Genomic DNA, 22,224 nt, shown 5'->3' with positions numbered 1-22,224 from the left:
TCCTTATAGGATTAGAGTTTGTATAGTTCCCTCAGCAGATTGCTTGTCTAAGAATCCTGCCAGAGTTGCATATCTTTAGGGAGTAGGAATTATAATGCTTCTTCTCTTAAAGAAAAAAGCTTAGAACTCAGTTTTTCAGAAGACCACTTATGAATTAAAAGCTTGAAGAAAGCAAACTAATGAAAGGCTGAGTTATTTTTCATGTCTTCTGCATGCAATGACAAAATTTTGCATTACTTCAGTTTTGCATAAGAGTTAGCTACTTTGGGATGTTGGAGAGAGATTTAAGCAATTTTTTTTTGAGATTGCTTTTATTTTTTTTTTTTCCCCACTGGTGACTAGTAACTGGATGGAAGAAAAGAGGAGTTGTGTCCTAGAGGTGTACCCATTAAACTTGTGTTTAAAAAAGAAAAAAATAAAAAACAAAAAAGAAAAACAAACAAAACAGTACTTAAATGTCTCTGTCTGATATACCAGAAAGACAGGATGTGCATTGCTTGACAAAGTGAAGCTTAAGGGAAGAATAGGACAGATGATTCAGTGGGCAGTCTCAGTCTCCAGAAATTAGAATTTGGTTTTGGTTTAACTGTAGATTTCTTGTGTGAATTTCTGGCAAGTCATTGAGTCCAGCTTCTACTTTCGGGAGTATCTTTTTTTTTTTTTCTTTACAGATTGGGAACTGACTCAAAAGGGTGTTGAAAATAAAATCCATTAATGACTATGAAACTATATAAATGTTTTCAATATGCTGAAACTTAGCCATAACTTCATCATGGTTTTTTTTTTTCCTCTGAAAGTATATCTAGTTTTATAGATGGCTGCCTTTTGTTCCCTGAAACAAACTGTCAATGTCTTATGTATGCCTAAGTTTTCCAAGATTGGTGAATTGTTCCATTTCCGATTGTTGTATCAATCTCAATACTTGCAACATAAATATTTTTTTTAGTGACATAGAAATTGTTTAATGTACTTCTGCAATTAATCTTCCACCTACTATAACTCTGTATATTAACAAGTTCCACAACAGTAGCATAGGCCAGTAACAAAACAAAAACACTTCTACAATCAAACGATTTGCTCAGTTGTTCCATCTTTGGTTGCTTGTGGAGAATGTCATTGACATGTATAAGGGATGTATTTTCAATATATCCTGGTAACAGGAAAGCTCTTTTGTATCAATTCTTTGATTTCATTCCTCGTTTGCATCTTTCTTTCTTTTCTGTTGCCCTTTTTACCAGTCTTTTTAGATATCTTCTCATAGCACCTCTCTTCATGTATAAATGCCTGGCTGCATTCAGGGAGAAGAGTTTTTGGTGGGACAATAGAGGAGAAAATCAGAACTGCTGTGGTTAGACTATATTTCCATTGTATTCGAGGATGTCTGTTACATTCAGCGGAATTTGGAAATTCTATAGCCATCGGACACAGGTTTATTATTGATATTAGTATATAGTATTACAGTGAACTACTGGAAAAATTGTGCTATATGTATCTGTTGTTGAAATGACACTGTACAGTCTGCAGTTTTTTCAAAGTACAGTTTAATGCATAGATTGAAAGAAAATCACACAGTTTTTATTTTAGTAGCCTGACTGCTTTTGAGTATTTATACCGTTGTGTTTCTAGGCATTCAATTATGTGTTATGCATAATTAGAATCAGTCCTCTTCATTCTGTACTGGCTTTTACATGTGAAGGACCTAAGATCATAAGGTTTCTCAACAGTTTGGGGGATTCTACTATTTTTGAGAGGATGAGGGGTAGTGATGGGTGTTCTGTTATACAATAGGTCAGCTGAAGCAACTGAACTGCCTGCTCCTGTTGAAAGTACCAATTCATGTAACTGATGAGACTGTCAGCATAGATGCTTTCTGAAATGACATAGGAATATTTTATAAATATGTTAATGAAAATGCCCGTTTCATTTTCACTGGAAATACAGTATTTTAAGACAGGAAAATCTTTCCTTTGTAGAAGAGAATCCCTATTTATTAAAAAAAAAAATACATATTCTGCTTGGTGCATCAGCAAAAATTCTGAATTGCAATCATTAGGCAGAATTTTCAACAATATGATGCATAATGGAAACTTGTGTTCATTGCACCAATTTTTCCTTTTAAAGCTGTTTGAGATTAAATGAGTAGAAGGGAAACTTCATAATGACAGTCATCAGTTCCTTCAGCTGCATGACTGTTCTGCAGAGTAGAGTTAGGGTTGTGTGTGCGTATGCAGGGATTTTAACTGCAGCAAGTACTTAAAGCTTAACCAAACAGTATATAATGCTGATACAAGCAGAATATTTGACATGCATCTTTAATACAGCCATCTGTTGAGAACTATGGCAGTTTTTTTCAAAAGCTGCCCTCAGCACAGGCGTCAAAGTCTATCCATACACTTGTGCTTCTGATCTTCTAACATTCTGCATTTAAAAATTGGAAAAGGGTAGGAGAGAGATTTCAAGCTCAGTAGCTTTATTTAAAACAAAAATTAAAACTAAAAAAAAAAAGCCTCATGCTGCCAGCTCAGAAATTAAAGATGACTTTACTCAACATTCAACAAATGGAATAACACTTGACTGCACTTTCATTTTTCCCTCCTCTGAGTTACCGCTGATCTTGCTAACACCTATTTCCTACTTGATCTATTTAAAATACAGCTGCTGAGGTAATGTGCTTAGTTTGTTGTTCTGATGACATCAGAGCTGTGAATTTTTCTACTGGCTCTTTATTGAAAGGCACAAAAGAGTTTTTGTGGCAAGCTATCTCCTGGAGGGAGGATCATGAGTTACCTTGATTTATTCAGCAGCTGTGCCCAGACGAGATCCTCTTAGATGTTGAGGGAAAGTTGGAAGCAGAAGGACTGTGACACGGAAGGGTAGAGCAGGGCAGAGCACTGGGCTTGGTTGTCCATTACAGCACATATGGACAGTTTCTATCTACAGTGTACTCCAAATGTTGTCTGTCCTTTTGGAGAATCTCACTTATGAAGAAAACCAACTTATGAAGAAAACCAACCAGTTCTTGGCAAAACAGTCCTGAGATTTGTAATTTCATTTGATGGTCAGTTGTGCATTTGTATCATAAATAAATGTGATACTCTCCCCGAGTGATGTAGTAAGTTGTCTAGTTATCAAGCTTCTGAATTACCATCATTAATAATTACATTGAAATTGTGGCAGTCAAAATGATCAAAGTATACTTTATGTTATGAGTTCTGGTTTGTATACTCATTTAATTGTTAATTTTCAAACATGAACTGACTGGTCTACCAGGTTATTAATGGGAAGCATCTTTGTCTTGTTGGTGTCAATTGAGGTGACTGGCATTGGTAGAAGGAGACCCACCTTCTCTGTTGGCATGGGGAAACATGAAGTGTAACATGGTGATGTGAGAGTATATGACACCCGCTTCTGATTGTGAGTCCCAGGTGGTGTTGCATTTGCTTAGGAGAGGCATCGGACTCCTACAGTGAGGAGCTGCTGACTGGCAGCATTGAGGTGCATGCTCTCTCCTCTGACCTTGTCCAGGAGGACCTGTAGTCCTGCTATGTTTCCACTTGAGGAAAGAAGGAGCCTTCTGGGGGTACATCCTTTCTCATTTCCTTGCTTGCTTTTGCTTGTTGGGCAGCAGAGCTCATGAAGTCCTAGAAACCAGGCCCACATTCCATTCCGGCCTCATGGTGCCCAGTGCTGGGGCTGCTCTGCTTCTGGGTGGAGTAGTGGAAAATGAGACAGACCCTGGCAGACAAAGCCATTGGTGTTTGAAGTACCCTAGCAGTACCATGCAATTTTATGTGTGCTTTACTTACCAGAACAGAATGAAAATAAGATTAATGAGCACCACACTGGCTTCGCTCACAGTCTATGCATTTGTGTGAGGTTTGCAACGTGGCATTCAGAGCTATTGATTGTGTAGTGTTTTAGTTAGTTTCTTTTTTGAGAGATGAGCGACTTCAAAAATTGTCTATAGTGTGTGGGGGCACCACTAAGATATGCAAAACCAGCAGTGTGTAGAATTGGTGATGTGTATAAAATACATAAGGATTATAATGAGAACTTCATTACTGTACATAAAGATTTTGCAGGTTGTAAGAATTAGCATATAAGTCCAACAGCTTCATACTGAGAACCCATAGTTCTCACTGAAAGCCATCTCCATGCAAGCAAACTCATTAAAATCTACCAGTGGCAAAAATAAATGAATTTTGCTTTTCAGAGAAAGAGGATAAAGCATGTATCACTTTCTCCCAGTAAGGATACAAAGAGAGTATTATAAACATGTGTTAACTGATCATATGAACTGCATGTGTTAATTTTTACCCCTGTTCTGCCACCAGTGCTGATCTGTCTTGCTGAGATCTGAATAGGTTACAGTGTTTTTCACATTTGCATAGCTGGGCTCGGTGCAAATTGCAATTAAAAAAAAAAAAAAAATTAAAAAAAAATCCTTGATATTTCTATTTAACTTATCTTATTCCTGCTGTACAAAAAACACCATATCCAAGAAGAGTGTTTTAAATACTTGATTTGTCAAAATTCATTGGGTTCAAGCTTTCCAAGTGCTACGGGTACTTCTTTTTTTGCTTCACAGAGGTGCAGGGTCCTCAACACCTCTGTGCAAAAGGAGGCTCTGTTAGTAGTGAACTGTAGACCTGCCCATAGTTTGGTTTCGCAGGTTTTGGACACTGGGTTTTCCTTGCATGTGCAATCACTTTATCTGGGGATCACTCTAAGTTTTCTTTTCTTTTCTTGATTGCAGATTGACTTGGAGCCAGAAGGGAGAGTGTATGTCATCATAGACCTTTCAGGATCATCAGGTGAAGGTAGGGACTTTAAATATTTTTTTTTCTCATTCTTGGAAAATTCCATTCATTAAAGGGCCTCAACAGCAGAAGCAAGTCTGTGCTAATGCTCTCTTAATCAGTACAAGCTTAAGCTACAGCGATCACGTTTTGATTAAATGCTAGTGAGTCAATGAGCAGTTCATCTTAACCTGTAATCATTGTTGGTAACAAAACCAACTGAAAGTGCAGTAATTAAATGAGTTGATTAGAATTATTGATTCTTAGAATAAAATGTCAAATTCTTAATTTCTAGGTAGAAATGATGAGATGTCACGGGGGGGGAAGTGTGTTTATTTGCTTTTTAAAATTACTGTAATATTTATTTTTCCTCTAAATGTTTTCTTTTCCAAGTAAAGTAATGAGTGCAACATTGTAATGATAAGAGGTATTTTAGTTTTTAGTACGTTAGTTGAATGTTGGGAAAAATGCAGGAAGATGCTGAATTAGTGTTTATTAACATAAGACACTTTGCTGCTGCTTAGTTGGCATCAGAGTTGGATGGTACATGCCAAGAATAAGAGTTCATGAAGGAACAATTCTGTTGTGTATATTGGTCATGTTCTTAAACGACCGCCTGACCTGCTGAAATGAGGATAGCACGTTTGGGTTTAGACATTTTAAGTGATGTCATCTTAACAATTTTCCCAAGTAAGCTCATAGAGCTCAGCTAAACAAGTTTCAGAATACTGAAAGAAGCTTTGTGTAAACCCTGACAGCAGCTGGAATTGGAAATGGTATGAAACAAAATTATTTTGCCTGGCACAGTTAAGGAACAGTGGAAGAATGTGTTTTATGTATTTGTTCTTTGTAACGAATACTGTGCTCTAACCAATTACTAACAGTATCCTGCAGGAACATGTGCTGCACTAAATCTTGAAATTTAAAAACAAAATATTTAGGCTTTGCCTTTTCCTCTGCTTCATACTGAAATAGCACCCATCACCTTAGTAGTAGGTTCTACATATTTTACTAATTGCTATGTCAATAAAAGAACAAAAATGTGGTGAATGGTATTAGTTTGTAATATGTGTTGGCAAGTAAATGCTCTTCCAAGCTTCCATTTGTACTTGGTTGATAGCTAGGCAAACACAGCATTACTATTCCATCACAAAATGTGTTCAGGTGTGTTGGACCATTGAAAGACAGGAAGAATGGTGTGTTGTTGTGTTGTTGTTCTTCAAATGTTGTTTAAAATTCTTTAACCTTCTACATGTGGGGGAGGGGAAGGCTATGGTAATGTCTCCTATGCAATGTTGTGCATTACCCCATAATAACTTAGAGATGCTTGGAAAGAAGTCTCAGAAAGAGCTGAGTTTGTTTTTACTGTGTTACTATTGAAGGGAAGCATAAAAACAGCAGTTTGTATGGAAGTGGGCCTCTGAGGAAAAAAGCTTATGAAATATTGTCTTATGGGAAGACTGAGGCTTTGGTTAGATGAATTTGGTACAACTGCAGAGAAGTTCTTTTGCTTACTAAATGTAGCAGTAGTAGTTTTAGAGCTTTTTCACTGAATTTGAGTAACCATGGAAAAGCTTTGTATAGAAGCATTGCAAAGTTCTCTGGAAGAGCTGTGGTTTTCCTCACAAGTCTCTAAACTTGTTTTATGGTGTTTTGTTAGCAACACTATGAAATTCTATTTTTAGATGGCTTTATTAGGGCTAAGGCCTATCTAGCTCTGAAAGAGTCTCTCCTGGCATACTGTCTTAAAGTAAAACATCTAATTTAACATTGTCAGTGTGCAACAAGCAAACATTGGTTCACACAGGCTTACCTTGTTGTTTCAAAAATGACAATTTGATCTCTCTACATACATATCTAAATACACATGTAAATAGAATACATCTAATATAGGTTGCTCCAAAAGCAACGCCTTCTATTTATTTCAAATGGATACTACAACTGATACAAAGAGCACAATAACACTATTTGGTAGAACACATACTCAGCTATGGAACTGTAATTTTCAACTAAGTCACCACAGCTAACTATGCGTTTATGCCAGTAATGAACATGGCATTCTCATAAATCCTGCACCAGCAGAGATGCCTTTTCACCACTGTTGAAATGCACCACCCACTACCACCTCACTGTGCTCACATCCACTATTTGATCTCTACAAATGTTCAGTAACTGTCAGCAAATGTCAGAGGAGGAATTCAATGACACACATTTACTTCATGTGCACTTCCATGTCAGATGCCGTTTTGTCAGGCTGCCCCTATGCTGCTATATGTTCCATGGTAAAAAAAATACAACAATACTGGGGCCATACCAGTATATTTTTGCATTTTAGTGGGACTGTTCATTTCAGTTGATCTGTATATGTTGAATATAAAAGGATCCTAAGTTAGATTAAAATGATGACTTCAGGCTGACCAGTGTTGGTTGAGCTCTTTGCTACTCTTGATCTAATTTGTTAGCCAGGGCCTTGGTTTTGAATTCCAGTCATTGCTGCAAATGGAATCAGAGTAAATGGCATATTCTCTGCATGCTGCATGGATCTCAACATAAAACTGGAAGTGCTTTTTAAATATAAATGAAATTTAAAAATCAGAAATATTTAAGTTTTAGGATATACTGGCAGTGGTCTTTGAAATTTGGTGGTATCCCAGAACTTGATACTTCAGCCTATTCAGGCAGATTTCCCTGTAAGTTGGTTTTCCCAATAGAAGAATGTAATGGGCAAATGCAATGATGTCTGGGCTACATCTAAATCTACCTACTCTTTACAAACACACAGTTTGGGATTTCCAGCATTACTAAATAACTGTAATTAAATAGGAAGCCATAGGAACTCCAAACTGTCACCCAAACATGAAAGAGTACCAAGCAGATCAGAAAGGCACTTATGGGAATTATCAAAGATTGGAAGTACCTACACTGAGAAGGTGCACAACCCTTTCAAGTAGGAATTATGCACCCTATTTCAATGTGTCTATCTTGTTAGGTCTCTTTCTGAGTGTTTGGAATCTTAACTACTTCTGTAAATGTAGCTTAATGTTTATCTGTGTGTCTAGGAACCCAAGCTTGCCTAGCTTTGGAATATATGGTAGTATAAAATAAATAGAGTATTCTCAGAAGCTTCCTACTAAATCTTTTAAGTCCTATTATTATCACTGTTTCACATCAGATTCTCGAGGGGAAAATGTCAATTGAGGAAAAAAAACAACTTATAGCAATAATTTGAGTTGGGAGAAACAGTCATGTTGCGTGTTTCTAAGTATTTATTTATTTATTTTTTTTAAAAAAAAGGTCATGGAGTAGGCAATAAAAGGACAGCAGCTGTTGACATGTAATGCATTCTTAGAAACTAGTATTGTCTTGTATTTTGCTGCACTGCAAATGGGACTTACATGTGTCATATAAAAGAAATTTCTAAATTATCAGCTTTGAATAATGTGACTTCAGTTATTTGGCACTTCTAAAAGATTTTAAGATGGAAGTTCTATTTTGATAAATTAGATTAATCCGTTAACGTGGGCAGAAATCTTGGCCTGCATTTGAGTTGCCCCTAAGAAGCAACAGCCCAAACTCTGCAGCTGAGCTCCTATCTGAATAAACTGCTATATAAATTAAAATTTTTTAATTAAGGTCCTGAAAGATGGATAAAGAAGAAATATTCTTCCTTGTAGTATATTCTCAATAGTTTAAGCTTTTGACTTGATACTGACAGAGAACATCATTACCATATTCCTTTTGAAATTAAATTGTCCCATGATCACAGCTGCCAGATTGCTCATCCCTTGGCACTACTTTCAGTTGTATGGTAAAATAATAATAACAGCTCATTGTTATAAGCTGACTTCTTCAGCAAAAGTACACAACTTCTTCCAACTCTAAGTGGAATCATTCACAGGCTTTCATCAATTGTGTCGTGTACAGAAAAAGACAAATGTGAGAGATTACAAATGGAGGTAAAGAGTACTTCTGCCTCTCCTTGTCACATTGCTAGACTTATTGAAACTCTCTTAGATACTAGTACGGGCACCTGGGATGTATTTTTAAACTACTGAAAGAAGGGTTGAGTTGTTGGATTTGCTACTGGCAGTTTTTCTCTAATTCTGAAGATAAGCTACAAACCCACAGGCACTTATAGAGCTGTGTCAGCTTCTCTTTCCATTTCCTATATTGCGAAACTTCCTTCAGAAGCTGCCTAGAGAAGTAGCTCTGCTGTAGTAGTCACACTGCACTTGTGAGCTGCCTGAAAAGCCTGGTGATTTAGATGGCTCTCCACTGGATATCTTGCAGCAATACCAAATCTTGATGTTCAAATCTCAGTGTATTTGGATTTGTTCTGAAAACATCACTTTCTAGAACTTGCTCCCAATTCATTTCTGGAAGTTGAAGCAGAAAAAGTTTGGAAAGCACAAATATTCAAGAAAATGGATGAAAAGCTACACAAAACTCAAGTCCAACAGAAATGTTTTTATCATCACTTTTTTTTTTTTTTCTACAACTAATGCTGCTTTAGATCCTGCTTATATCTTTGGAATGATTCTTTTGTGCTGAGAGGGAGAGTGAGTAGCTATGCGTTTTTACAATCTTTTGTACATTCCGTAGTGGGAACTGTTTGGCCCACATTCTGAAAATAAAATGCTAAATGAACAGTTTATCTCATTGAAGATGATGTTATTTAAACTTAGGATTTCAAGTTTTCTGCAGAAACTCAGAAGTGTTTCATTTTTGAGAGATGAGTTTTTCTATAGACAAATTGTCTATAATGTGTGGGGCACCACTAAGACATGCAAAACCAGCAGTGTGTAGAATTGGTGTTGTGTATAAAATACATAAGGATTATAATGAGAACTTCATTGCTGTACATAAAGATTTTGTTCCGCACTGAGTGTGTTCTCCAAACTAGTTCTGAAAAATGTTTAGCATGTTTTGCTGAAAGAAGAGGGAGAGGAAACAGCTCTTAAAATACTTTTTTATATTCCCCATTTTGGTGGCAATACTCCAAAAGTAAGGGAATAGGAACTAAGGTCCCTTCTAACTCTATCCATTCTACCATTCTGTATGTTTTCATTACAATTGTGGCTTTTACGCTCTGTACCAAAAATGATCTGCAAGATTATTTAGCTTTTAGAGATTTATTTCATTTGAAATGGCTCTATGCATTTGGAGTAAATATGCAATTATTTCCCTTGGATGCAAACAGCTGTGTCAGTGGAAAATTCCCACGTACAAATACAACGTAAGGTATCCATTTATAGGTTAAAATAAATGCAGCAGTTAATTAGTAAAGTCCATTTACACAAATATTTGATTATAATTTTAGTGTTTCTATTGGATTTCTTAAAATGTTGATGAATAACTGTCCATTGAGAACTTAAAAGGATATTTTAAACGAAAACCCTGCAGTCAAACAAACAAAAAAAAAAACGCATTGCTTCTGTAGGCCTTACTTACACAGTGTGCAGTAGTATTTGTTGGATTTTTTTATTAACTTCATTGGATTTTGTACTGCTCAAAATGCAAGCACATAGGATCTTCTTACTAAAGAATAAGCACTTCTAAAACTCCGCCAGATATTTTGCCAGACTTGCAAACGTCATCAGTCAAGTTTGCTATTAACCAAACATCTGGTAACTCTACCTTATACACAAACACACACACGTACGTATACAGTGTGTGTTTTTATATATATTTATAAGAAAAATGTTTATAATAGATTAGTGTTTGTATGTAGTTTCCTTGGGAAAGGTCTGTCACATCTATTCTGGTTTCTTCACAAATTCATGTAATAATTACAAAGGTTTTTTTCTTATCTTCAGCTTCTACCAGGACAATGGATAAAAGCATGTCTGCTTATTAGTGTATGAATGAACAGGAGGCCATTATAAAACGTGCTGTCTGTTTCTTCGTTGCTTATCTGTGTCCAAGGTCATATTGATATTTTTTTCTACACTAATTCAGTGTTGCTGTAACACAGACGTTATTTCTAGGCTGAAGTGCACTCATTGACTTTTTTATTGGCATGCTTGGCAATACTTTTTTGATCTATTTCAGTGCTTATAAAATTTTGTGCGTGAAATTTTCTGAACGATTTCAGAAACGTTTAGGAGCTAGCTGATAGAGATCCAAATACAATCTGAATGTTTAAAACATAAGTAATGTGATGACATTGTGATTCACTTCATAAACTGGGATAGCAGATGGCCATCAAATGGGAAGAAGATAAATTGCCTGAGGAATGATTAAAAACATTTCCAATAAACTCAATTTTATATAGTCTAAAAGACTGATGCTACTATATTTAAAACTTCTGACCTCGTTGCTGCATTTGTCATTGTACGTTTCTTCTTTCTTCAGAATTATTGGCTTGTATATAATATGTAGAGAGGCCAGGAGAAGCAAATGGGGAGTCAGAGCCCTGATGAAGCTCTGCTACTTCTGTGCAGTAGGTAGGTGGAGCAGGAATAATCTGTTTAAATGGATCTGCCATGGCATTGAAGCAGACAGATTTCCTCCTCCAGGGATGAAATGTAAAGTAGCCGAGGAGTAAGGATGCTGCTTGATGTCTGGGAAAACTGTTTACCTAGATTCAGCAAACCACGCAAACTTCATACTTTTACACTTGAGGTTGTGGCTTTTCTGAGAGTTAAAGAAATGTGGAACCATCTGAACAGGATCAAACTGAATTGTAGTAGATATGGTGTCTGTCTTCAGTCACTTGACTCACGTAGATTTGAGTTCAAACTTTTCTCCTCATGCAGCTTTCCCTTTAAGGAATATTTTTGCGCTGGGGGATATGAACTTTGTAATGACTGTATTTTATAGCTTTTCTACTCTTTTGATGTGAAGCAAAATACATAACCAGAGAAACCAGGTACACACTTGCTTTCCTCTGCTCTGTCTCATTATGGATTCTGCTTGCAGTGATTTTCCTCATAGCCTGGGCAAAGGTAGAATACTACAGTGTTTTCAGTTTTCCTCAAGTACGCTTTCTTGTTTCATAGAAGTAGAGCGAGTAGTAGCGTAAGAGCCAACTTTAAACATAACCAGAAACTCTATTTTCAAAATTCATTATACAGTGTACCAGCTGAGAATATATTTCCTTTGAAGCTTTGGTTTTATGTCACTAGGATTTGGGGATTTTTTTCCTATTCAACTGCTTGTGTTTTTAGCACCAGAAGATCAGAACTTATTCAAACCACAGGTGAGGCAAAAAAGATAAAAACCAAGGACATAAAAGAATCTTAAATTCTAATTTTTGAAACTTTGCTTCTGCTATGCTTTCGTTCTCTCAGGGAGTATAAATCAAAATTACTACTTATGTATTTTCTCTTAGATTTTATTTGATTTATTCTTAGAATTAATCTCTGTTAAATTGTGAAACCTTATTTCAAGAATGAATTTGTTTTATTTCTCGGAGCTATTCACTTATGACAATATTTACAACTGTAAGAAATCTTTGTTCAGCCAGATCATGAGTGTCTAGTCAGCTGTTGTAAAGCAAACAAAGAAAAACCAGCTGAGCTTCTTGATGGTTTTGCTGTTTACTAATCAACAAATTTTAACAAAGAAGAATATTACAGCTATTATAAGGGCAGTGTGTACTTTCATATTAAAATAGAAAACTGAGGGTTGTGATTCTCAACTAGAAAATTTAAAACAATTCTTAAATAAAATTTTAACAATCTAACAGGTTTGGGAAAGCAGATTTAATGTCAGTAGATATGTAATTATTCACCAGTGTTACAGAAATTAGATGTTTATGGGGTAGGTGAGCCATATATTCTGAGACGAAACTTCACATGTTGTTAGCCTAGCATCTGAAAACAGGTACGTGCACATTTTTACCCAAATGATGTTCTTTGTACACTCAAGTTAGGCTGCCCTCAGTAATGGCACAGGCATTTGGTTAGGAAAATGAATCTTACAGACTAACTAGACCTCTTCAAAGAAATTAATGTGAATTTGATGACAACTCAGTCGGTGCGCTACACTTCTGAACCACAGTGCTCAGTGAACAAGCATTCCAAAGGGTGCTTATGCAATTTTTGTGGTGAATACCTTCCCAATGAACAGTTTTGCATGGCTTTATAGCCATCCCTTGGATTGCATCCAGCTTGCTGATGGAACATCTGGTAAGCATTGTTTGTGATAGGCCCTTACTGTACAAAGCTGGCTGGATTTTTTTTATTTTTTTTTTTACTTTTTTTTTTTGGTCAGGCAAAGATCGATGACCATTTTTTGTCAGGCTTCTAGCTGTTTGCCAAAACAAGTGCTTCACAGAAAGCAAGACACTGGGATTTCTAAAGGCTCCTTTGTCTTGTACTGTAAGAGTTTGTGCTTTTTTTTCTTTTTTTTTTTTAAGAAAAATTTCATAAGACTGTAATAGTAAATAATAAATAGTGAATCATACACATATCATGATTACAAAATGATGTCTGTCTTATTTCCAGTTATGCGGTACACACATTTGGTGTTGTTTTGTTGCATTTTTCCTTACAAAATTATTCAAGAGCTTTGGAATAATCATGTTTAACATTACCACTGCATATATGTAGGATGTTTTTAAAATATGAAAACTATCATATCAAAAACTGTACTGGTGTTTTTCTTTCCATTACATACATAAACTAGTAAAAAGATATGGAATAAAAATTATCTAGCTTTTGAAATCTGTATTTGTCTATCTATTTCATAAGACACCGTAGGCATAGGTTAACCCATCACTCATTTGTCTGAGATGACATATGCTATGAAAATACATTAATATTGTAGCTTATATGCATGTCTTTGTTTTATAGTTTCTCTCTGTTTCATTGCACTTCATAGAACACAATGCCTATACTCCAAGATTTTCTTGTTTTCTTGCTCTACCATGTTGCAGTTGTTTCAGTAGCATGCTCTGAATCAGCCTGCACCTGTTTGCCACTCCCAGTAATAGTCAACTCTTTTACTGTTAGTGTCACTGAGGAAAAAAAAAAGTTATAGTACAGTCCATTTTGATTAATTGATCAGAGGCTTAATATATGTGGTAATGCACAAGTTAAAGATGGTTCTAACTATTTCTGGCCATTCCATGTGAAAGTTTTGGGGATGTTAACGGATGTTAACATCCTTTTAAATATTAATTAAATTTTTACTGTCTTCAGAATAATCTAAAAATCAGATTTTATATTCTTGAGATTTTCAATAATGAAAACAGATGGAGGATATATGTTTGAAGTATAGTCTTGAAAGCTTTAAATATTTATAAGTACAGGTGGAAACAGAAATTTAGGAATGTTCCTTTCAATAGAGGCTTAAAATTTGCATATAGTTGAATGGTAATATACTAAGCACAGGTAAAACACTTTTTTGTGTGTGTTCTAAAAACTATTTAAAAGAATAGTTAATCTGGGAAATACTGTCATTGTTTCTTAGTTAATAGCCCCTATTTCTGACTTAAACTTCCTAGAAATAATAAGCAGGTGGATTAAAAGACAACTGTGTTAACTGCTCATTTGCTACAGGCTTTTAAATCATTTCAGTCTTTTGCACTTTAGGTTAAGGGAAGATGAACAATATTCCAAAACCGTGGTGTGTAATTTGGAATTGTAGTAAAGATAAAGTACTAGAGGAAACAATGCTTCTTACTTATTCTGTAAATCAGAAAAATATATTACTTTTGTTTTGGGATGATACTCATGAAGTAGAGTGAGTGTCCTAACAATTAGAGGTGAAAATGAGAGTAATAAAGCCTCGTACTCTTGGAAAAGCCTTGTCATTAGTGAATGTGGCTACTGTTAGGATGGGCTCAGACTCTATTCTACTTCTGGGCACTTGGTATCATTAAATATGGATTTATTTTTTTTATAATTTGCTAGTCTTTGTGATTAATCTTCAAGATGTATTGTTCACTAAATCTGTGGGTTGTAAAGTAGAATGCACTGGAACTTCATTATCCCAGATTGTTTGGTGATGTGGTTTTATCTTTTTCTTTTAAGAGTCCTCTAACTATGTTCTCAGAAATCCTTCTGCAAATGGATCTTGGTAGAAATTAGTACGAATACTGTATTTGTGCTTCTGCAAGGTCAGGATTTGCTAAAGAAAATTACAGAGAATGCAAGGTGCAAGGCTGGACAAAGAAGTTCAAGTCCATCATTCTGGATTTTCACATGGCCTGTACTAAAAGTATTGCAAGCAGTGGTTGAAACAGAGATAAATACTCTGATTAAAATGTTGCTTAGTCCTTTGTCTTTTCATTTTCATGCTAGCGTTTTCATTATTTCTGCTACTTTTATTAGAGTTTCTCCTTAAAAATGTGTTGTGTGATATCAAAAAATAATATATAACAGATTTTAATCTCCAGTAACAATTTTAGTAAGTGAACCAACTAATGGCAAATCAGTATCCAAATCTGGGACAAAATACTCAACAGAATAAGTCTGTGTCTTGTTAACTCCAGTGTTCATCAGTGTGATTTCTTCCTACAAGGTGCTGTGGGAAGTAAAGCTCTTTTATCTAACAGCGTTGTAAAGAAGCACTGAGACATACTCCCTTTCTTCTTAATTCTCTGTTTATAATTCCCAGATCACTACCAGGAAATTGTTATCTTTCCAGTAAATTCCCAAGCATATGCTTTTCTTTTTACAGAGCTCACTGGTTTCAAAAAATCTTTAGTGTACTTTCTGTTCTTAGCTTTTTCTTCTTTGTGCTGTCGTTTTGGGAATGTCTGCTGCAAATGGTGTTGCTTAGAAAAAACATCTTCTGTTGTAATTCTTGAATTTTCCATAGTAAATAAAAGTGACCTGGTGTACCAGTTGTTTAGGCAGGCTATCTCTGTAATTCTGAAAACAGCTGTATTTCTCTCTTTTTCAGAGCAATGTAATTTGCATGACAATATCATAAAACAAGAAAGATCTAGAAAGGAAGAAAACTTACTTTCTCATTTAAACTCCCAGTGAAACTTTGTGAATGTATAATTTCAGAGTTTGATCAGTATGCTTAAAAATCTACTTCAGTCTTTATTAAAAACATTTTGCAGTCCATAATTATTGTATGACGAAGAAGTGAAGCTATCCTGTTTTCTTTTTTGAAAGGCTGCCAATTTAACAGTACAGTTCTCCTGATAAGGACTTTATCTTGGGCTTGGTGAAATTCAAATGACTGCTTTTTTTTTTTTTTTTCTTCACATAAACAAACTTTTAGAATCAGAGGTCAGAATACTAAGATGAGCTTTGAGGCCTTTCTTTACTGATGACTTTGCAAGAGTAGTGCTGTGCATTTCAGTTAAGTAAATAAACAGTTTACCACCACCACCCTTGCATGGTCAATTAATATTATATTCAGAAGTATTGGTCATAAATACTTCAGAGTTTTGTACATCTGTGTGAGAAGCCCTTGGGGAATGTACTAAAGGGAGAAAAAAGGAAGCAAAAGTTCTCATTGAAAAGAAATGCACTAAGCAACATTTAAATAGCAGTTGCTTTTAAATTCCAGTGATTTGGATTTTCCTTATTTACTGGAGTGATCTCTGCCATCTTGACATTGGGCAAGATGCTTCTGTGCATCAGTAGATTTCTCTGGGAAAAAAGAGTACTTCTAACTATTGTGCTGCAAGACTACTGTTAATAAGTGGAAGTTATCCTTTAGAGAAAGAGCTTGGTAAATGCTGGAAAAGGACTTGAGATTGAGACTCATATCTTGTTTTCAATTAACTGCCTACTCTTCATTGAAAGAGTACAGAGAAAACACTAACGGTGATGTAATTCACTTACAGTCAAGATACAATTTATCCCTATTTCAGAATCCCAAATTAACTTTTAGTTTTTTACTTTTGTTTGCTAAGCATCCATTAACGTGTTTTGCTGGCTGTAGTTACAGAATTTATTTTCTGGAAGGGGAGTGGTGAAGAGTGGGGGGAAAAAAGACGTCAAGTGTCTGCTGACAGCCTTCAGCGTTCAATGATGAAAAATTTATAATCACAGGTTTTAAAACTGTCATGCCTGGTTTTTAGTGAGCGTGAATTTTGCATGTTTGAGAAAGGTCAGACATCTAAATTGTAAGATATATTTTACTACTTCATTCATTCTTGGGATGGATTCATTGTCAGAAACCATATTTCTTATTTTAAGGAGCTACATCTGAGCAATTTCTGTCAGAATAATGGATACGTCACTGAAAGTTCTTTAGCTTCTTTTGGGTAGATTAAGCATTTCCCTTATCTGTGCTAAAGTATTTGAAAAAGTTAAATAAGGAGAACGTTCTCATTCTTCAAGTATTTTTCCTAACTTTTTGAGTTGGAGAAAAGGAAGGAGATTTCACATAACTCAATAGCATCATGTTGGATGTTTTCTCTGAAGTATGCTCATAGACTTTCCTTCTAAGTTTGCCAAGCTGTTTGGCACACTGGGATGTGACCCTGCTTTTCATGTCTCTACTCTCTGTACAGTTCTCATTACTTAAAGATTTATAACTTACACTGTGCCGGAAAGGCTGGCTTGAGTTACCAAAGAGCACGTCCTATTTTTCTGTACGCTTTTCAGATTTTCCTTATATTAAGTGAATCCTGGGCCTCAGGAAGAATCATTAGTATTCTTAGCACGAACTGGACTGATAACTTGGATTGTGAGACGTGCTTACAAACAAAGAATAGCAACTCAGTGGAAGATTTCAAGGAGGAAATACACGCAACTTCCCTCTGTGCCAGCTTTGCTACACATAACAAACTGTAGAAAGTATTGGAGCATTTCATTTCATTGCTACTGACTTTGGAGAAGAAAGGTCTTAAGAATCCTGAGATAGTTCACGGACAGTATTAGTTGCACCAGGTTATCTAACACAGTCTATACTGGTTTTTGTTCAGTTGTAGTATTTTTCAAGGGTGCATGATTCCTGATTCCTATTTTAACATATAGTAAGTGTAAAGAAAGCAGCTTCCCTTTACTGTTTATGCTGCAAATAAAGAGGCTTTAAAAGTTGTATTTCAGGAATTGCATCTTCTTATTTTTTTTAACTAGATAAAATATCAGAATTTTTTATCCGGTTCTCTTTTCAGTTGCAAATACCAGATACTGTTGAAGTCTCAGCTATTGTGTCACAGGATTTTATATATGTTATAGTGTAAACAATGTGACTACTTCTGAAGTTAGCAGTATTCAAGGAGTGTATGGAAGACTTCAAGTGGATTGAATTTTGCTGTAGCACAGATGAAAGTGAAATTATTGCAGCGTTTTCTGTCAGAGAAAGTTTGGATAATGTGAGGCATCCAGTATTTCATGTGTAGTTTTAATGAAGTCAATCCAGTTCCACTGGAACATTTTTACATCAATAAGCGATTTGGAAGAGAACATGGAAAGAGTCCAATCTTCCAGTTTCATACCTACGCTAAAAAGTCTAAGAAAAGAATCTGTCCTTAGACATCTGGAATCTATTTTTCAGTTTGCTGGTTTTGATGTTGAGTTTTCATTCATTGTTATGTTCTGTATTCCTGAGAGACATATGGTTGAGATTTTTGTTAATTAGAATATGGAAGGTTCTGTTAAGGATTCCTCATTATGAGAAAAAAAAAAAAAGTTAAATAATGACACTGTTAAATTCAGTAGGATATAAACTTTATTACTTTGTGGCACCCAATTGAATATTTACCTTCTTTTCTATTCTAGTCCTGCTTCTTCAAATAGTAGTTGAGGACAACTTTGTAGGTTGGGATACGTCTTTCTCAGATGGGCTGAACTTAATGTGTTGTTTAAGATTAGGTAATTTCCTGCTGGAAATGATTCTTTTACAGTTTTCTTAATGTTGGTTTTTTTTTTTTTTTCTTAAATTTACTGCTGCTTTTATGTTGCTCTGTAATCAGTGCCTTTTCAGAAGGTTGTTGTGTAAGAAACAGTACAAAACTTCAGTAATTGTGATGAAAAGATGTTTTCTTTTAATTGTAGTATGTTTCATTTAAAAAAAAAAAATTATCCTTCAGCGGTCTCTGTGCAAGCACAACTGCATGTAAATCGTGAAATGTCAAAACTTACTGTTATCAACAGAAGTCTGATTGTTATTAGTTTCTTTTCTCATCTCTAATAGCATTGTGCATCCTTGCTAGGTGTTAGTAGTGAAGTGTAGTACTGAAGAACTCTCTAATGCCTAAGTAAAGTACATGATATTGTTTGCGTAAGTTCTGCTTACTATAGTGTGTCCATAGGGCATTATCTGTCTTTTTTTAAATAGTGTCTATTCTCGATAACTTGTAGAGAAGCCAGTGGAAAAGTTGTGGTCTCCTAAGGTAAATGCCTCTCTATGGAAGGCAGTGAGGAACTGAGGATTTCTTCATTTTGTTCATTAGTTTCACTGGTATGTAGCTACCTGTCTCACTTAAATTCTTCTTAAAAATCTCATCTGGTTTCTGCCTCTGCAGCCTCTAAAGTCTGACTCTGTCCCACAGTTTTCTGCTTATGCAGGGTTTGATTATACACAGCTCTTTGCACTGGTTCATGAGTTGTGTTGTCTTCTACTCTGAATGCTAAACCAAACAAAGTTTGCTTTATGCTTTGTTTCAGTGAGAGAAAGAGAGAGAACAGATGACCATTAATCATGTTGTTTGAATTTACAACTAAGAATCAAAGTCAAGCTTCCTTTACTCCGCATTAGTGTAAGACTAAATTCATTATCTTGCTGACTGCTTGCTCCGTTACTGCGTTCACTTGCTTCCTGCTGTGCTGCTTATCCAGTCCCGGTGTGTGTTACTTCCCCTTCCACTTCCTGCCAACTTCATTTCCAGAAGTTGGAAAAAAGTTTGGCAAACCAGTCAAAGTCTGAAGTCCCTACCCAGCCAGTACTGATTCTTGCTGGGATATTGTTATTTGGAGCTGTAAGTTCTTGTAAATCCTTCCTTGCAAGGTATCTTTAAAGCTTGCTATAGTTACAACAAATAACAACAGTTACATGTAAGAATCAGTTGAACAGCATGGTGGAGTTTTAGTTTCTCTTGGATAGGATGCTGAAGTGTACAATTGCCTGCTGTGGGGTGAAGCCACCACACATAGTCCAGGGAAACTGCTTCTCTCTATTTGGAGGTTCAGTGTTAGAGAAATCATCTCTGCAAATTGTAATATTTCTATTTTTAAAACAAGTATTAGGGATGAATCAACCTGCCTTTATGTGCTGATAACAAGGTATGGGATTGCTTAGCTGAATCACCACTCTTTGTATGTTTTGCATTTGAGAACATAAACATAATGTATGTGTGGGGGGGAAAAAAAAAGAATAAATAAGTTATGGTCTCCTGTTGTCAAAAGACCTTCCCGTTTAAGGATACAAAATTAAACTTATCATAGAAAAGACACTAAAATACTTTAAAAGTATTTTTCAATACTGGTCTCATTAGTGAAAAAAGGAGCAATTATTTACAAACTGAGGCAGATAGCGTGACTTTGGGCAAAAGGGTGTTTCAGTTTTATACTGTGCACATTTGCATGTGCAAAATCCAGAAAGTAGGAGCTTCTTATATCCATGAGGAAGATGCAAAGTGAAGTTATACTGCATTTATTTGTTGTTTTCTGTTGTTGTCTAAACAATTAACTGTAACTGAAATACTGCTTTAGTACCTGGATAAAGCTAATGTGTTTGATGCCCTACATCAGAAAAACATATAGTTCCATCATTGTTTTATCAAATGCATTAACAATCAATAATGATCACAGTAGTATTTGTATATTTAATTATAGTGATGTAGCATGCATTCTTTTTGTGTTCAGACCACTGAAGACACAGCTGTAATTCTAGCTTATCATTGTACCTGTCTGGAATCTTCCTAGGGATAATAAATTCTCTTAACTGAAAAATGCTAGGGTACACAAGATACACCATTACTAATTTGGTCAGTTTTGAGCTGTTGTACAGTGTTGTGCTTTCTTTTAAGTATCTGCGCCCATCTCAGATCCATTTTGCACCTTGCTGCCCCACTACATTCATCTTCATTTGAATGAAGAAAATCTAAGTAATTTATGTCCATCTTGTATTTCCATCACAGCTGGTGACAAACCTCCAGAGAAAGCACTTCCTTTATTTGAAATCAAGATGGCTACATCTCAATATTTAAATTGTTTTCTGAATAATAACACTGTTTTCTAAGTCTGGGTTATCTGCTTTTGCTTCCTGTTTCTGTTTATGGCCTAGAAGTAATTCTTACATTGTTTGTGGCAAAAGCACTTAAATAAGCTATCTGAAAACTAAATTAAAGGCCGAAAGAGAAACAGAAGACAGCTAAGAGTTTCTGCAAGTCAGAAGCATGAAAAGCCAGCTGAAGTTTAAGGAGCAAGTGTCTTTGCAACAAAACGTAATGTGTTTGTAAAGCACTTTCAGTATTTGATCAGCACCCATTATTTCAGGGTATTAAAAATGGTTTTACGAATAAGCTGTGGGACATGAGGTAGTGTAATTTAATGGTAGAATGTATTCTTATAAACCATGATCTTGACAGTATGGTCTTGTTCCTTCTGCTGGTATAGTTCATGCCTTTTATGTGGAAAACAGTCTAAGATTTTCTGTGTATAGTAATGGCTGCATCTACATGGCATTTTTTAAATCTTCATTGAATGTTATATATGTAGCATCACTAGGCTTTAAAAATCTTCAGAAGATGCTTTTTTACATGGGGAAACTGAGGCAGAGATGCTGTAATTTCTCTGAGACAGGGAAGGTTATAGAAGTACTGAGTGAGTGAATACAGGACCTGAGAAGCTGCCCTAGCAGAAAGGTATTTATGACTTTAGACAAATCATCACTTTATGTTATGCATCAGTTTTGTCTGTGAATGTGAGCACTACTCCATTATTACATTGGGCAGCCAGGGATAAAATACATGGAAAATTGAATGAGGCAGCCAGGGTTGCAAGGAGACTGGAGCATGTTATAGCTGAGATCAATTCTCATGATGCCTGTGTTGACAGCCTTTAAGTCAGCATTCAGGCACTGAGAAGAAAAATGCTACATGAAGTTAATAATGTCTGTGTTGGAAGGTAACTGATAGTCTTTTAATTTCCTTCTGTTAACAAGAAAGCTCTTTTCTGGAAGGAAATATCATTAGAAGCTTTGATTTTATTCAGTTTTCCCATTTCAGTACGTCAGAGCCTATGGCTAATAGCAAGAGCTTTATTTTTCATCATAGACCACCAAGCTGTGGTCAAATCTCCCAACAGCTACATTCTCTGAGCCAGACACTGAAGCTGATGTTCAGATCTATAAAGGAAGGATATCAGCTAAGTGCTATAATCTTAAATGAAAACTATAGAATAATCTGTATCCGAAGTGTTGTGTCTTCAAATTGACTGAATTTCTGAATAGATAATGTAAATATCTAATCATTCTGTCAGCTGAGAGGAAAAGCTATTGGTCCATGTTCTGTTTGCTCTGCTTCCTTTTCCTGTTAGCTGTTGACAAAGGCTGAGACAAAGAT

At 35.6% G+C, this 22,224-nt stretch overlaps 1 protein-coding gene across 3 annotated transcripts in view; it reads left to right on the top strand.

Annotated features, from left to right (window-relative positions):
• PRKCE (protein kinase C epsilon) overlaps positions 1-22,224 on the top strand; it is a 269,340-nt gene that overhangs the window by 91,496 nt on the left and 155,620 nt on the right. For all 3 annotated transcript variants that reach the window (XM_052685443.1, XM_052685450.1, XM_052685448.1), the window contains exon 2: positions 4,757-4,820. In XM_052685443.1, the coding sequence (XP_052541403.1) occupies positions 4,757-4,820 (64 nt within the window). The remainder of the gene's footprint in view (positions 1-4,756; positions 4,821-22,224) is intronic.

Source organism: Tympanuchus pallidicinctus, unplaced genomic scaffold, assembly GCF_026119805.1.
Source record: "Tympanuchus pallidicinctus isolate F22 unplaced genomic scaffold, pur_lepc_1.0 scaffold1, whole genome shotgun sequence".
Taxonomy (NCBI): Eukaryota; Metazoa; Chordata; class Aves; order Galliformes; family Phasianidae; genus Tympanuchus; species Tympanuchus pallidicinctus.
This window is presented reverse-complemented; position numbering and strand designations above follow the sequence as displayed.